The sequence below is a fragment of the Accipiter gentilis genome, chromosome 32, assembly GCF_929443795.1.
Source record: "Accipiter gentilis chromosome 32, bAccGen1.1, whole genome shotgun sequence".
In the NCBI taxonomy this organism is placed as follows: domain Eukaryota; kingdom Metazoa; phylum Chordata; class Aves; order Accipitriformes; family Accipitridae; genus Astur; species Astur gentilis.
In genome coordinates, this window is record NC_064911.1 from 9571125 (window position 1) to 9588788 (window position 17664).

General features: G+C 39.7%; 1 protein-coding gene across 1 annotated transcript in view; it reads right to left on the reverse strand.

Annotated features, from left to right (window-relative positions):
- Window positions 1–808: 808 nt before the first annotated feature.
- HSF2BP (heat shock transcription factor 2 binding protein) overlaps window positions 809–17664 on the reverse strand; it is a 32412-nt gene continuing 15556 nt past the window's right edge. The window contains exons 6-8 of the mRNA XM_049835046.1: window positions 15773–15890; window positions 9656–9759; window positions 809–1017 (exon numbers count right to left, since the gene is read on the reverse strand). Coding sequence (XP_049691003.1) covers window positions 809–1017; window positions 9656–9759; window positions 15773–15890 — 431 coding nt within the window. The remainder of the gene's footprint in view (window positions 1018–9655; window positions 9760–15772; window positions 15891–17664) is intronic.

Sequence of the window (17664 nt, forward strand, 5' to 3'; positions counted from 1 at the left end):
CTAGCAATACAAAGCACACAAATGTTTGTATGTACCACCAAGGTAAGCAAGCTGTACACAGAAGCTCTAACAAACACCACAGTTGTGAGGGAAGGCAATGCTGCTCACGACAGAGCAGCAGTTCATTTTAGGCTCTTCAGTGCACAGCGAGGTACCACGGACAACAGTAATTCATTTCCTTTATTCAGGGCTTTTGAAAAAACAGTGCGTCAGTCTCTAGTATGCCTGGCAGCCACAGATGGGGTCGACTTGCAGTTCGAGTGAATCTGAATGCGAATTTTGAAAGCAGAATCCATTACATGCTACAGAATTTAATTTTTTTTTTATTAGAATAGAAAAAGAGAGGTGAGAAACAGCAACAATAAAACTGGAACTCAGGATACATTCTGACACAGAGGAGTTAGGAAAAGCAACAAAGTTTTCCTCACAGTACAATAATTCTTAAGGATGGACCAAAAGGATTATTCAATAAAATATGTATTATCAATGAATGAGATGACTACTTTACTCCCTGTATATACAGCAAATAGACAACATAACCTGGATCATTTTGGAAACCCATTATCAACAAAATCCTACTCAAAGAAATTAAGTCTGCCCCATCTCTACCAGATCACCTAAGATTATATTTAGGCAACTAAAACCCAACACATTTTCCCACGTATTATTTTAGTTGGGTTACCTAATTCCTGAAAAAGATTTTGTCAGAGGAACTTAGGCAGAGTTTTTTCAATCAAGCCCAACTCCAAAAACTCTCACGGCATAAAAATATAGGAAAGACGTAAGCAGTTGGTGTCATAGAGCTCTTCTATGCTTCATACTCGAGTATTTTAAGATCGTCAAGTAGTTCTTTTGCAAGTGCTTGCAGTTCTGCATTGCGGCTCTTTGACAGCGCAATGATACGCTGAAATGGCAAAGTATCACGCATCTCAGAGGCTGACTTGGCTAATACTTCTGGCTCTAGAATCACAGACTGGAGGAGCCGCAGAGCATGAAGACAAACTTCGGTATCCGGGTCTAAAAGTGGGGGAGGAAAAAATCCAGTGCTTATTAGAAGTGAGTCCAAAAAAGTAGCATTAAAGCTCTACAGTACCACTCCTCATAACCCACCAGGCAGACAGGGAAAAACTGAAGTTTCATAATTCACAGCTGCCATTTGGTGCTGGCTGGCTGGTTCTGGAAGGAACCTGAAAACAACATCTTTGCGCCCCTCGGCAGCTCATGCTCAGCAGTGTTTGGGAGGAAGAGATAACCGGGGACCTTTCTCTTGTTTTTCAAATGTTGAAAATGCTACAAATCAGGGAATTTATTAACTTGAATTTATGCAGTCAGTAGCCAAGATATACTGTTGGATGCAATCCAATTTAAGAGCAGAACAAGCTATATCCCATGACTATTCAGACTTAAAAACCAAACAGAACAACTGATCAAATCTGCAGTAGATTACCAGGCTTTTCTTTAATTTCTTTTTATACAAGCCTTCAGATTTCTTCAAAGCTCAATAAAATATTAATCTTTATAAAACTTCCTGGTAACCATGTATCAACCTTCCAAGTGAATTCAGTCTACACAAAATTGAAATGGGTACTGAAGCTAAGCACTGCTGCTTAGGAATGCATCAGAAAAATGTAGCAAAGACCTTTGACTGACTTAAGGTAGGAAGACATATAATTACACTACTGTTAAGAACACAGGATGCATTCTTAATTACTGAAACATTAGGAGCATTATATTTTAATTGTTCACAACAGTCCATCTGCACTTAATTGTTTATAGCTTTATCAAAAGCATGTGGTAGAAAGCCCCATTTTTGCACTTCTCTCCTGCATATTCCAAATGAAAACATATAATATATTTTTATGGCTGAAGTAGTTATTTGTTCCACATGCCATGCATTTTTTATGTGTTTGTCATTAGCATACCTAGTCTTCAGCAAGCTTTTGATAAAGCATTGTACAGAAATGTTGAAAAAAATTAATTCAGATCACTTTGCACACAAAATCACCACAGAGACCAAAATCTCACTGAAGGAGCATAAATGCAGTGCAGCAATAAACCATACTGTACTGAGTTTGAAGGAAGCATTTGGTGGGCTGAGGCAAGTTCTTTCCTTTCCTGGCTTACTTAATACCTAACACTGGTGACCTGAAAAAGGACTAAGGAGAATTATTCATTAAAGCGTAAGGGGAAATGTTGAAAGCACCCAGGGGAGAAAACAGAATGTGATGGGCAGTGAAGACGACTATGGCTTTAAGCATGAAACTGACTGTCGAGATAGGAATTTTTAAATAAATTCCCACTAGCACGTGGCTGAAGTACAGATGTCAAACACAAGCCAGGCACTATCTCTCTCTTTCTCCATTTTCCATCATCAATGAGATATGTATGCCTTTTCTACCAAACCTCCTTCCTTATTTAAAGAGTAAACCTCTTCAGAAAGGAATTCTACTTTCCCCTGGGTAGCTAGGAGAGCGGGGTACAATCTGAGGACACGGGAATTGTCCAAAACCAAACAATAACATGCATTTTCTGATTTTCTGTGCAACAAGAATCTTAGCTATTGGGCATACTAGACAACTTTAGACATTCAAATCAGCATTTTTAAAAAAAAAGACAATGGTTAGTGCTCCACACCCTGCAGAAGTGGCCATACCCATAGCACAGCCACCCCTGTTGTTGCCATCTGGGTTGAAGGCTCTAAGGAGTATCTTTCAATCATCATCTCCAGCAATACCTGCAGGTGCAATTTCTGAGTGATGAGCAGTCATAACTCATGGAAAAATGCTACAACTCAGCCTCACGGACAGCAAGACTTTATGTCCAATTTCTTGGACAGCAACACTTCAGTGAATCCTTTTGAAAAAACTTGGGTGCAAGTTTTGGTTTTCAGATGTATTTTGACCTATTCAAAATATGACTAAAAGCCTTGAATTTGTCCTCCCATTCCTTCTATTTTTGTCTTCATGCCTGCCAGAGTTGGTTTTTTAATTCCTATTTTTTTGTCAGACATAATGTTCAAACTCTGCACATACCACCTGCCCCCTTTCTCTGTACTTAGTATTATTCTACATTTATTCACCAGAAATAGCAGCAACAAACCATAGCCCAAATAGGTAAAAAGAAAGAAGCTTTTGGGAATGAAATCTATGTAGTTCATTACAATCTTCCTTCGTGTGACATTATTCCTCCATGAAATAAAGCCATTAATACTTTTAATGGCTTGCAGTACTGCTGGGAAGCTTCATGTATGTAAGATGTTTTAAATCCCTGGATGAAAACTCCTTTGTTATTAATACCATTACAGGCATCTATGTTACTGTTATCTGCAAGTGTTTAAAGGCTGTAGAAAGTAAAGAATTGATCAGGGAAGAAGCATTAGCAGGGGAGCTAACAAAATTAGGATCTGTAGGAGATCAGGAAATTATTTCCAGCTTGATGAGCAAGAACATTTTCCAGTAAGAGCAAAGAGGTTCTAGGAAGAATCTCCAGCATCAGCCAGGGAAGCTCAACGGCTTGAGTCACTCAAATGAAGAACAGATTAGGCACTCGGGCATACAGCAAAGGAGGAAATGATCCTGCACCAGAAGATGACTTAATACGCATTTAACCTCTGATTGCCATTGTTTTGCATGTATTCAGAGACGCTTTGAGTTAAATAAATACATATGCCTTAAAATATACTTCCTTAGGATTACATGTGGTTTTGATAATACTACTTATTACGGATAATCATGTTTTCGAAGAGGATTAAAAAAAAACCCCAACCTTAGAAGCCTTTATCTTGTCTCTCCAATATCATTAGGGATTTTTTCTAAAAACCCTGTCTAAAGAATATTAGAAGAAATGTAAGGAATCTTCATTATTCAGCATTCTATTTATTTCAATACCTTCCAGATTTAGTCATTTCTACACTAGCTGAGTAACATTTTGTTTGTACAAGATCAAAAAAATCATTTAGCTGTAATCAAATCGCTGCATCATATCCTCCCAACAACTAGTACACACGTCTCTTCAACTAAAATTTCAAAACTACTACCATTATTTCTGGGGAATAGGGGAAGAAATCAAGCTGCTTGCCTCAGTCAGGGATGACAAGCCTAGCATAAGCCTACCACCATCATAAAATGCTGATGCAATTTTAACAAGGTGTTGAAACTGCTGGAGTTCGCTGACGTTCTGCTAGCTGCCAGCACTACCGTTTGATGTCACTGGCTTTCAGTCACTGACAAAAGCAACTGATAACGTGGACAGATTTTAGTCACATCTGTCATTAGCGCCATGCTCTCAGATGAACTGTTCCCCACAGCAGGGTTTAAGTAATTGCATTACATCAATGCTAAACAGCTTATCCACAATTGGCTCTGAGTTGTGTGAACTCAATTTACACGTGCCCATACCATTCCCTGGCCACCTGAATGCAAGATTTATTACCAGCAAGCTGTTTACAGCTATGTCTATGTACAAGAGCAGTATTTCAAAAGCTTCCCACCACTGTCGTAAATGTCATTCAACTCAATTACTGTCTGATTCTAGCATGAAGGGGCAACCCACCACTCCCCCTTTCCTTTTTATGAACCTGTCAGACTACCTGTGATCACAGCATGTCCAACAGAGAGAGCTAGGGCACAGCTTGCCCCACGTAAGATCTCTTTGCATATCCAATGCTGGCAGAGCTGAGCCAGTATCTACAGCAGCAGAGAGTTTTCTCGACATTTTCATAAAGCTGATAGTTCTGAGGAGACAAGAAGTGTCGCAATAAAGACACCATGTGGGGAAGGAGCAGGGAGAACACCACGGCAGAAAAAAGACTGAGCTTTGCTGCTGCAATTCCTATGGATGCAAATGCCCATTCTCTCTACAACATACTTGCCCCAGCTCCCGTAGAACAGCTCAGTTTGCTTCAGTCTCCTTCCCAGCCAGGTGACTGCTCTCACTGTCAGACACGGAGTTCAGCTAACCAGAATTCCTCACTTTCCTACAGACACATGCTTGACACGCTTGTATCAGGGAAATCCTTGAGAAAGACTCCCAGGGTCCAGATCGAAGCAGCAATTCGGTCCCAATTTGCCTGACTGCTATTTAGGGGCTGCAAGTGAAAAGAAGCTCGCACAGACATCACTCTGCAGCTGGCAGATTGGTGATCTGCTAGATATGTTGTCCAGCTCCCTTCAGTCCTAGCTTGGGCTTCTGAGGATTCCCACAGTAGCTACTGAATGAGAGTAACAATGTAAGAACAAACCAATGCTTTAGTGATAGATGCATTTACCAGAGTTAAGGTTTCTTACATATGTTCACAAAAGAAGAAATACTGTGCTCCTCAGGAGAACATCAGTTTGCAGGAGTCTGCTGTTAGGCAGGGTGAGGACCTAGTCAAGAAACTCCTGCTCAGACGGCAAGGACAGCCACACTGCACCCAGCTGGAGCTCCATCTACACAAGTATCATTTGCAGCAGCTGCTTAGAGAAGAGTATGGAAAAGGGCAAGCATTCAGTAAGACTTCCCCTGGCCACTCTTCCAGCCTCTCAGCTAACTGTGGTTCAAGGACTTTCTGCGTCAGAGCTGACATCTTTGCATTTAAGAAAATGGACATGGTCTTACAGGGCAAGAAGGGCAATCCTCTTTTTAAGACTAGTTTCATAGTCTGACGAGTATGAAACTGTTGTGCACTTGAAAGTCTGCTAACTGAGGTTTTGATTTATGAACCAAAGTTTCTTTTAATACAGTCATCATTTTATAAATAGGGGGGTTCTGTTTGTCCAGATGTCTTTTAAATAACATGCTGCCATGCAAATAACCTGAATTTTCAAAAACTCTTACAGCCATAACCAATTCAAACAGAAAAGCAAGACATTAAAACCCTTCAGGGTTAGTCATGAAAAGCAAATATTGAAGGTTTCAGGCAGCATTAGCAAAATGAGAATGTGCTTCATACAGGCATTTATAATAGAGACTGTCATTTGCAAAGAATTTGGATAAACAAGGTTAGATTTCCATGTGGAACTGTGGTGGAGGAAACTGAAGGGCAAGATCTAAAATTAGTCATACTTCTCTTGTTGTCTTTCCTTTAATGAAGTACCTGGAGCAATTTCCTAGCTATAGATGAGAAATGTCACTGACAGTTTCTCTGAATTCCACACTTTCTCATGTATCCAAGGAGAGCAATTTTTTTAACTGCATTCAAAGGAAAGAGAAGTGGGGAAAACCAAAATAAAGACACAGGATAGTTAAAAAAACCCAACCAACCACAGAGAAGAGCCTAAACCCATTTTCTCCAGCACACATTTGTTGGTAGATGCTCTGTATGATCAAAAATGAAAAACATAAATCTAGTCTTTATTATTAATACCCGAGCTGACTGCATCTTCTTCTTCTTCAAAAGATCCTTGGCAGAGGAAAGTCCCAGTCTACCTCTTTGGGAATTACAGAATGAAAGTCTTATTGCATCTATAGATGTAAAGCACCAGAAAAAATATTGACAAATCTCAGGCGGATGTCTACCCAAATTATATAACTTCTTTTTTTATTGCTGAGGACAGGGCTTCTTTAAATCTGAAAGTTATGCAAAACCTGTAGCCAAGACATCAACAAAGGGACAGCAGCTGATGGGGAAAAGGAAAGCTGCCTATTTTCTCCAGGATGGGAACAGCTGCTCTGCAAACAAATGGTGCTCCACAAGACAAGAACTCTACTGATCCCACAAGCTGCTCCACAGCCAGAAATCTGAGTCATCATTCTCATGTTTTATGCTGGCACCAGGCTGGGAAGGCATAGGTAGGCATAGACAATACCTACACAAGAATACAACAGCTACATAAGCTATCAGAGTATCTTCAGTGATCAGTGCTGCTTATTAAAGAGTGCTCATCTTTTAGACAGTGTTTAAAAAGGTGGAAAAAAAAGAAAAAATAGCCCACCTCATAAAGTGCTAAAACTACAGAGATCTGCATTACCTTCAAAAAGTGTGTCAAACATTTGGTTTTCTCCTATTATCAGTATAGCCTCCAGCAGAAAGAGCTATTAAGAATTCTTGTTAGCAAGTGTAAAGTCATACCGGCTCATCTAAATTTTCTAAAGACAGTAGAACAGATGAACCCAGTTTGCTCTTAACATTCCTGCTCTACTAGAAATCTTTATAAGATTTTTTCTCCTTTCTCTTACCATCCATGTATTCAATATCAAGACATATATCTGTCTTGCCAAAAAGCCTGCTAGACAACCTGAATCAAATCCCTCTTTGCTTCAGATACAACAAAGGGGAATAAAGAAAATCAAGTTAATTATTTGCTTTCCACACTTAAGGGAAAGGACATTCCTCAGTGGACAAGAAGACTGGGCAGAGACTGAGAATTCAGAGAAGGAATTTGAGGGATTTATCAGCTGTGTACAAAACAGTGGGAGAAAAATGGCCTTGATGTATAGGTTGAGGTCACAGACACTTGTAGATTGACAATGGAAAAGCAAACAGGATGATTCTCTGAAAATAAAAAAAATAAATATAATAAAAAAAAGTCAGAGGATGATTTCTGGGGCCTCTCTTAGTGGGAATGCTGATAAAAGCTTACAGAATTGTGGAAAGCTGAATCATCTCATAAGCCTTAATCAAAACACTCTTTGAAAAAGCTTCCTGGAGGAAGGCAGCATATACAGGATACCCTGCCAGCAGAGTGTAGAGCTCTACTCTCTTGTATGGAAAAAACTGTAAGACCTTATGCTGTAGCAGCTCCAGGTGTTTATAAACTGAATCATGGCTAGCAGAGATGCTGGCCACAGAAACAAGAGAGGAGCAAAAGTGGGAGGAAGCTACTGAGTTTTGCAAGTTGAAACATTTAGAAAAAGTTTAAATGTACAGAAAACTACAGCAATCTCATACAAAATGATGGGAACAAGACAGGGTCTTGGATTTGACTTCTCATCTGATATACAAACTAGTCAGCCACCCCCCTTGACAGTAAGCAGACTTCCTCCAAAGTCGGGAAAATGAACCAGCAGATGTGATTTATATCTGAGAATCTTCCTCCTTTGCTGTAGCTGGACAACTTTATCATCAAAAAGTGAAGGAATTAGCCATGCCCGTCCTTCCTTCTACAACCCAGCTATACACAATTAACACTTTCAAAATGCAGAGTAGCCTTTCCATATCTTATTTCCATTAGCAGCTGCGAATTAATTATAACTGTGCCACATTTCATCCTCTTATGTGACCTAGGAGCCTTCTTCAAACAACAGACTTCATCAAATGATTAGTTTCTTTGTTTAACACATTTAGAGGGGCACATTTGGGAACTCAGGGATTTTTGAGGGTGTTTTGGTTTTGTTTTGTTTTTGGGTTTTTTGCTAGAACAACAGCTGATGTATATATTAGCCAAACAAAGTAAAAGAAAAATCTGGACTAATATATGTTAAATTTCTAAGCACAGCAGAACAAAGGACCACGTATTCAGAGTTCTCTGAGAATATAATTTTTCTCAAACTATATTAAAAACAAACTATAAAACAGGTGTTTTCCAACAGTCTTACAAGGATTACTTAATTTTCTGAAATCTCAGAGGAGTGAGCCTATGGCATTGCAAAGCAGTGAATTATTTGGTGAAAAGCACAACTACCTACATTTTCTGTAAAATAGTTGAGGGAACTGTAAGCAATACAACTAGCTTCCAGCTTACCACCCCAAATCAAAGCTTTCCAAAACTTCAATATGAAATTAATTCCTTGAAAAAGCAGATGGAACTTCTCTCACTCCGGCTGCTGTTAGTATTTACTAGCTGTATTACAACAGGGTTTTGCATAGCAGCACAGAGCACCAGGATGACTGACCTCTCCAGTCCCGTGAACTGCACACCAAAATCTTCTCATGGACAAGCCACAAAAGCTTGAGAAAGCCAAGAAAGAGCAACTCTAGGAGCAGTTCATAGGCAGGACAGTGTCATGGCTTTGTCCTTACTGCTGTCCTCACTGTCCCTTACAATCTGCACACACAGCAGCTGCCAGCCAAGTCCAATGCACACTGGCAACGTCAATCTCTGCTGGCTCCTACGCACGGATTTGAAGCCTCCAAAAGAGCAGAGCCTCGATGTCACTCATGTACCTGACAGTGGCAACAGAAGTCCTTGATGTCCTTGAAGTCCTGCACTGGCCAAAGGCAAAGCTGGGAATAGTACTCAAGCCCTGCAAGCCCAAATCCTATTAGAGCACAAGGCCTCTCTTCAGCTGTAGAAGCGGTCAATTTTGTCACAGGTGAGTGTAGTTACGGAGGTTGGCTTCTTTTCCCAAAATGTGTCAGAACACAGTTATATTTTCTTTTGTTAAATGGTAGTGATCTGATACATAGTTTCCCCTCAGGTTTTATTTTAAAGTTGGTATGTGAAAATGCAGGTGGCTTTTTTTAATCCACTTCATCAAATTTCTCCATTCCCTGTTTTTAATTCTACCATCCATAAATTTTATATTAATGGAATATTACATACAGTGCCAAAAATATTGTGGGAAATGCGTATCTTCTCCTTCTAGTTATTTGCCCTTTTTGTTTACTTCTAATCTGACAAAAGCTATACATAATCAGGTTACAGAGATAAATTCCTGTTTTGTTATTTGCAACACCTATTGCCAATCTACAATCCCCAAAGTCACGATTTACAAAGTTCTTAGAGCAACTTACCATTCAATAGCCACCAAAGCAAAGGAATAAAACCCGGACTTTCACTGATGTACTTCAAGCCTTTCAAGTTGATACTCACATTGTAAAGTGACATTAGCATTAGCCTAGAATTGAAAGAAAAAAGATATGATGTACTTTGATTTCTTTGCAAGTTTTGGCATCTTTTGCTATTTATGCCAAGCATGTACTGATGTAGAAGCTTATTTAATAATTTATATTTTTATAAAAGAGACAAGTCTCAAATTATATATAAGCAATATTGTGCAAAACCTTGTCTCTACTGTTAAATCACATATTTCAAACACATGGACAAACATCCCATGAGTGAGTAAGAAAGTCTCATCAAACTCCATGAGATCCATTACATAAAACGTGCAAAACCAGGATTTGGCTTTATGTGACAACTCGACCTATACCATAGAGCTTTCGTAGTGCCAGTCCCCACTGGGCAGATGATCATCTCAAATAAGCTGTTTGCCCTGACAAATAAAAGGGCCACTAGGAAACACAGAAAGCCAGACTGTATACTGAGTACTAGAAATAACATTAAAGGAAGTCTCTGCTCCATCGGTTGTGCCACACCAGCCTTTCTGTACATTGACCCTGCAGTCAGTTGAAACACAGACACATTGCTTATGCCATCCTCTTTCAAGCATCCTACTGTTCCTCCTGCCTGCAGGAACAGATGCAACATATAGCTAGCATACAGCAAACACCAATGTAGTCTCTCTCCACTGGCAGGGGAAGTTACTATGCCTACAGAAGCATTTGGAAGAAGGGGACAGGCCTGAAGGATGGCGAAGGAAGGTATTAGTAGTCCCAGCTCAGTTTAGCACACTCCCTCCTAAGCTAGACTCGTCCCTTCTGCTGTGGGTGCAAGGCAGAGAACTGGCTCGCTCTGCCTGCTCTCCAGCCCCTCGCAGTCAGGCAGGGCCATATGATCTGGGTCATCAAGACCCTGCTGTGAAAAAAACGACTGCTTGTCTCTTAAAATGTCATCATGGACTTTCCTATTTACTTTGCCTTCAGGAATCCAGATTGATTATGTTCAATGTACAACTAGAAATTTTTTTTTTTTAAGGTCAATAACACTGGAATTCAATTTGGCTGTAAACTGTGCTCTTGTCTTAGCATAGATCAACACCAGGATAAGACAGGCCAAATGGTACTCTCATCCACACCTCTTCAAAACTATTTCCAAATAACATTTGGGCACACTCAAAGCCATAATTTTTTCTACAAGGTGAATTCTTTTGGTCTATTATGGTCATTGATGTTGAAGTAGGACAGAACCCATAACTTGTCTTCCAGGTGACAGAAAAGGTCTATGGCCTGGCAGCTAGAAAACATTTCCTTAACTGACCATCGGAAAAAAAAAAAAGCTAAGATGACATCTCTGACAAACTGAACCCATGCATGTCCATGTGTAAATGACAAAATAAAAATACATACAGTAAGTATATGTTCATTTCAGCCACATTTTCAAAAGCTTCCAAAACCAGGATTTCCTAATTTATCAGCCTCCTAAAATAGGAAGTTCATTAGTCATTTTGGGGCTGCATACATCACAGGCTATAAATTAAACCAAAGTCTCAACTTTTCTACAGAGAGAAAACCAGGTAGGCTGGAGAAGGCTCTGCATTTTAAAGGACTGCTCTAGCCTGCCGATCCCACCAGCTTCTCCCACTGCGGCTCGTGCTGAAGTTACTGCAAATATGAAAAGCTTCAGTATGATCAGTGACTTGCAAAATCTGAAACCCATCAGGCAAAAGGGGTTTGGCTGCTGGTAGCCCCTCAACCTTAGCCATGACAGAGCCAAGGTAATGTTGTAAGGTACAGGAAGCTGCATGCAGTAACGGCAGCTCTGCCTCTCTATGCAGAGAAAGTGCCTGGGTTAAAATTTATTTTAAGCTGCTTTTCACTGTCAGACACGTATGGTAACTTAGGGCTCAAAACGAGCCTCCCTTTCCAAAGTTATCTAGAACAATTGCTAATACTCAATGCAGAGCATTTCATTGGGATTAAATCTTCTCCTGCAGTTTCTGCTGAACTAAGTTCTGCTTTCAAACATTTGATGTTGTTACACCCTCTTCCACATTGCTGATACAAGTTTTTTATGGCTTTGGTGGGTAAAACCTTCTTTTTCAGCTAAGCAGAGTCTCAGTAGGTTTGATGCAAATTATTTCAATTTCCCTCTAACTTCCAGTAGGAATGGGACCTGATAATCAAAAGCAGAAAGCATCCAGAAAAAATCCCCGCTGACATTAACAAGACAAACTAATGCTCAGCCTCTTTCAGAATCAGATGACTGCTGTAGTATGAACTTCGAGCCAAAAGGTCCCTAATGTTCCTGAAAAAAGAGCCATACTCTGGAGTGAGAAGTTGTCTTACAAGTTCTTTCACCCTTCTATCGATGCTCTCCTGTCCTGCCTTTTATGAAGATCATCTTTACAGCTGTGGACTAGCTGGGGGGACAGGGCATTAATGTACTTTATGATGTGCTATGATGGATGCTATTACTTTTTATTTTATTTCTTTTCAAAGATGGTAACACGCAAGTCAATCTTCTGGACAATGAAAAGGGAAGATGAATGAGCAGGGCTCCTAACATTTATGGAACATGTCATCATACCCACTCACAGCTGGCTGCCGGGTTGCATACAAAACACAGAGAAACAGAAGCAGGCTGGAATGTTCTCTTCCATTCTGGGTCCAGCTTGGCAGCTGCTGTCTCGCATGACCATGATAAACCTGCATGCCACTGCACTGCCACAGTTTCCAAACAAAAGGGAAATAACGTTATTCCGAATGGACTTCACACCTCACACCCTATTCTCACAGCTTAAGCTACTATGCCACCAGCAGACTTTCGGACACTCTCCGCGCATACCTTCAGAAAGCAGGAAAGAAAGTAACCCATTGCAGGCTAAACTGATTTTTAAGAGGACTAATTTATATCATGTGCTGCACCACTGTGAGTTTGATCACCTAGGCTTTTAAGCAGTAGGAAGAAGAAATAGTAGATTATTAAAACTACTGCATCAGTGGCCACTGACATGCAGCAAGGGGTGCTGTGGAACTGACTGCAACTTGTAAAGGCCCTACACTTCTTTTCATACAGCCTCTGCAGCTCTTTCTTGGCTTCCAGAACCCAACCCCTGACAAAGGAGCACAGCCATAATTACCTATAATGAGCCAGAATGAAAATGATCAATAAAACAGTATCTTATAATGGAATTTCTTGACAATGTCTTTCATCCTTAATTTGTTTCACATTTGCAGTTAGAAATAAAGTGACGTAAAAAGATACTGCTATGTTTGCATTTTTATTTCATTTGTTTGCTTTGTGCAGACAAAAAGGGGCTGAGTGGTGGTGATCCAGGGAAGTGCTGTGGTTTTGGAGTGTCAGAAGAAGACAAAACCCACCCCACAAGCCAATGTAGTAACATATTATTACTAATTAAACACACTCACTTGAGCACAACATAGAAGCATTTCCAGGCCCTTTATACCACCTTCACCTCTAGTACTTGCACATTCCAGTAAGTATTGTTTGTGATAATTATTGCAAAAGTGCTTATTGAAGCAAACCTGACACACATAATTACTGGATAAACAATACTTTGGGGTTTTTTTGTAAATGTGGAGGGCTTTTTAATTATGCACTTCATAGTCTTCCTATTTAGGCAAGCCAAATTTAATTAACATCCTGTACTACTACTACTGTACTACTACTAAAGTACATATTTTTATGGGCTACTTTCAACTGCTACATAAGCAAAGTTGAATATTCCTAACAATTTAATTATAGCTATGAACAACTATGTAAATGTTTATTGACTGCCTAACAATTACAAATTTTGAACAAACCCTACACCAATGAGAAGAAAACCTAGTCTTACACACCACTGCTATTTCAGAAAGGCAAAGACACCCATGAGATTTCAGTACCAGCACTCACTCATGTAGATACCTTGGATATATTTATTACGTACTCATGGACTACAATGGATATTGTAGCAGTGCTGGAATAAATGAGAGCTTTTTCCTGTCAATTTTTTATTTCTGTACCGGTACAAGTAAAACACAGGATTTCTAGAACTAGAAGAGGAAAGAGAACTCTTCCGTTTATCAGCTTACTTTGATACTGCTCTGTGTAGAATTAGACTCACAGTTTCCCCTGATTTGTCACAGAGTAAAGAAAAATATTTTTGAAAAACCTCAACACTGAGCAAAGGACAAAGATATTCTTGAAAATAAGCCAAATTTTTTCTTTAACTGATTACATTTTAAGTTGGTGATGTCCTTCCATGTCATACCACAGTGATGTTTTTTAAGCTTCACTCAATTTGTTACCCTAAGAGGCTGGCCCCTGTTGAATCCCTAACCACTTCATGGGATTGTTTTATGTATGTTTTACCAGTATTGCTGTATGGCAGCCAAGTTTATATCACCATGTGTAATTCTTCTGGAAAGCAGGCAGATTTTGAAATATAATTAAAAACCCACCCAAAACATCAATTCAAAAGGAAGTCCCTCACATCCAATTACATTGTCCAATTACATTAATACAATCTGAAATGATAAAAAAAAATAAAATTTATCTGGACCCATAGACACACACTTGCTTGAAATTCAGAGTGTGTGTTTGTGTGTGTGTGTGTGTTTAAGAATGCTTTCCTTTCCCTCCTCCTCTCAAAATAAAGTCCTCTCATAACTTTTTTTTCTGGACAGATTTTGAAATGGTACAGGCCCTCTTTTCATATTTTTTTTTTGTCATATGGATGAAGGCACAAATTACCTTTTCTTTCTTAAGTTGAGATTCTCATACAAATCTTTTAGTTGGGGCTTTACAAAAAAACAAACCCCACTGTTGTAAGAGTTAAATACCCTGTTTTGAGGGCTGACCTTCAAGCCCAACACTTGGGAAACACAGTAAATGACTGACATCAAAGCATCTAACCACTGAATAGCACAGGCTATTCAGCTTCCCCCTTGCTACCCAGTGGGGAAAAGCAAGCACCTTCAGAGGGCAACGTGTTCCTCCTAACACAGGCTGAGTGAGCAATCATCTGACAGCACCATCTCCTTCCACTAACTGGGAAGGAGCCCAGACAGTTAGCAGATACTTGACATCTAGCTTTCTGGTAGCTGAGATTAGGCAAGATAAAACCTATCCAAAGTTAAGACTGAGTCTGATTTCATGCCTATCACATATAACCTGCCTAAATGCGTGCATGGACGCAGTCAAGTCACTGTGGCTGACAGGGTTGCTGTTTGTCAGCTGAGCTGTGACAGCTGGCTTCGGTATGAATTCTTTGTGTGTGCGTGTGTGTCCCATTTATGAAAAAAACCCACCACTTAAGCCATCTTCATGAACAAATTAACCAGGTGTTCTGGGCAAGTGCCCACAGCTTAGTAGATGAGCAAGTACTCATTAAGCCACTGTAATTTGCTCAGTCAAGGCCATATATCCTGAGCTTGTAACAGCTCTGAGAAAAAGGTAAAGACAATAGTTTACTCAGTCTCTCCATGAGCTGGGAAGTACAACTTTTCCAGCATCTGAACTGTGTAACATGGCCTGTTCTTTACAATGCTGTATCACAAGGTCCCTTTAGAGGCATTACCTTTTACAAACATAAGTGCATGGTGCTTTTGGCTACTAAGTAGCATAAACTAATTTTATTTTTGCTCTTAAAAGATATATAACTCACTGTCTTCACTAAGCAGATGCAGCATTTTAGTGTCTTCATATTAGAAGGCAATAAATATGAGTCCACACTTCCCACATCCTCTCTGTTTTAAAACTTGACCTCACACCTTCCTTATCTGACCCTCAACTGATAAGCCCCTCCTAAGGTACAAGGCTGCATCCCTGCTCATCTCTACAATATTATGGTGATTAAGAGACTTCCCAAGAGACAAAAAACCTGGATAAAGCTAGCCTTGTAGCCAAGCTTGCTATATCTGCAAGGAATGCTACTGTGAAAAGGGTTTCCAAAAATTGTTTCCTCTCCAGGAAAGGAAATAATGAGAGTGGGAAAACTAATGTCATCACCGTGACCCACACTGCAAGATAATGCACTTCATTTTCAAGGAAAAAAAAAGTCATCATACACTTTAAACTTGGTACAGAGTCCTGGCTTCATGTCTCCCAGGAGGTGCATCATTGTGTCCAGTAATTCACGACTTGAATTAACCAAGAACTCACGGCCACATGCCAGTGCAGCCACATCTGTGGGAGAACAGAAAACATCATAAAAATCATGTTTCAAGCAAAAGTTTATACTAATTATCAGAACCACTAAAAAGATATGTCAGCTGTGAAGAATGAACTATGGCATCTATATAAACTTCAAACTATACTCATCTAAATAGCAAATACTCAACCAGCAAATTATACTGGTCAAACCCCTTTGTAATTCTACTTCGGTAATTAAATTATTTATTAAGAGTGGCCAGTATCCTACTAATAAGCAAGTGAATTATGAAACAAAAGGTTGGATTCATCCGCAAATGATGTGGGACTGAAGCAAAGCTGACCATTACAGGTCCCACTTTAAAGAAACAGGATTGCAGATTGTTTTACAATTGCTCAATCCAATACATCTGGCACATTACACAACCAAAACTCTCATGGACATCTACTCAAAAGCTCTTTTCCTACCTCTCTGCAAGTGTTGCATTATTCATGCACATGCAAAAGGCAAAAATATTTCCAAAGACTACTGGTCCAAAGCAGACTTTCCTTTAGTATTTTCGCTAACACTTGCCCCATACTTTAGGGCATCCTTAAGTGCAAGAGGTATCTTCCAGCAATCCAAGCTTCTCTGTACTGTGCAACTGGCTAAGCCTCCTCCAAACACATAAAATGCAGCGTATGTAACTAGTGACAGAACCTGGTTCCCTGGCCTCCCATTCAGGGCAAGTTTGCGGACCTGCTGCATGATACAGTTCTTCCACTTTCATGCAGCCTCAGTTTCTCTCTCCTATGCACGTCATCATGATGCCTTTTTTACCCTCAGAATAAGCAGAGGTACTACGGACACAGCATATAATTAAAGACTGTTATTGCAATGTTTATGCATGCTGGGCTGTGTTATGACTGCACTGAGAACTTCTGTTCTGGTGTTTTCTAACTTCTGAATACTTGGCACTTCATGACCACCTCCTCAGTGTTCTTATAATACTGCTTTCTAGTGTAATACTACTTTACAGTGTAACTAGGAGGATTAAACTGGTACCTTCTACATCATTCATCTGACTATCCTTTATCTCATTTGAGTTTCAGCAACCTCCAACACCCCCCGCCCCAGCCTTTAAACATTTTCTTTGTTCAGACTTTACTTTTGCTATGCTTTTTTTGTTCGGGGTTGTTTGTTTTTTTCAATGAAGAAATTGGAGAGAACTGGATTCCACCTTGGTACAGTGGCATAATGCACATATTGTTTTTTATTACAATCTTTAATGGTACCACAACACCTAAAATCATACATTCAATAAAGCCATTAATGCAAGATTCACTTATTTGTATAAATACCCACTATTTCATCTATCTTGCATCATGTCATTAGTGTCATTTTGACAGTTGCACAGTTTCACAAAAATGCAGATGATACATCAATCCCATTTCTCACAGCCTTCCAAGCTAAGGGCAGCCATACTGAGATAGATCTGTGGCTTTCTACTTATTTTCTGACCCTAAAAAGAAACATTTGGTATGGAAGTCATGTCTATTACCTTTTACTTCTCTTAGCACTATGGACTCAGGACAGTGAAGGTGGAGTCCATCTGGCAGCAAAAAAAAATCTTAAGCAGTTTCAAAATGCTGAGCACATACCTTAAGGTGGGGTGGATCTACCTGCAACATCTGCAATTCATATATCTTGAAGATGTTAGTGTTACTGGCGATTCAGAAAGTAAACTGCTTGACATTTACAAACTATGGTGAGCATGGCAGAATGGTCTTTGCTTTACTCCAGATGGAACAGACATGTTAGGGAATTTCA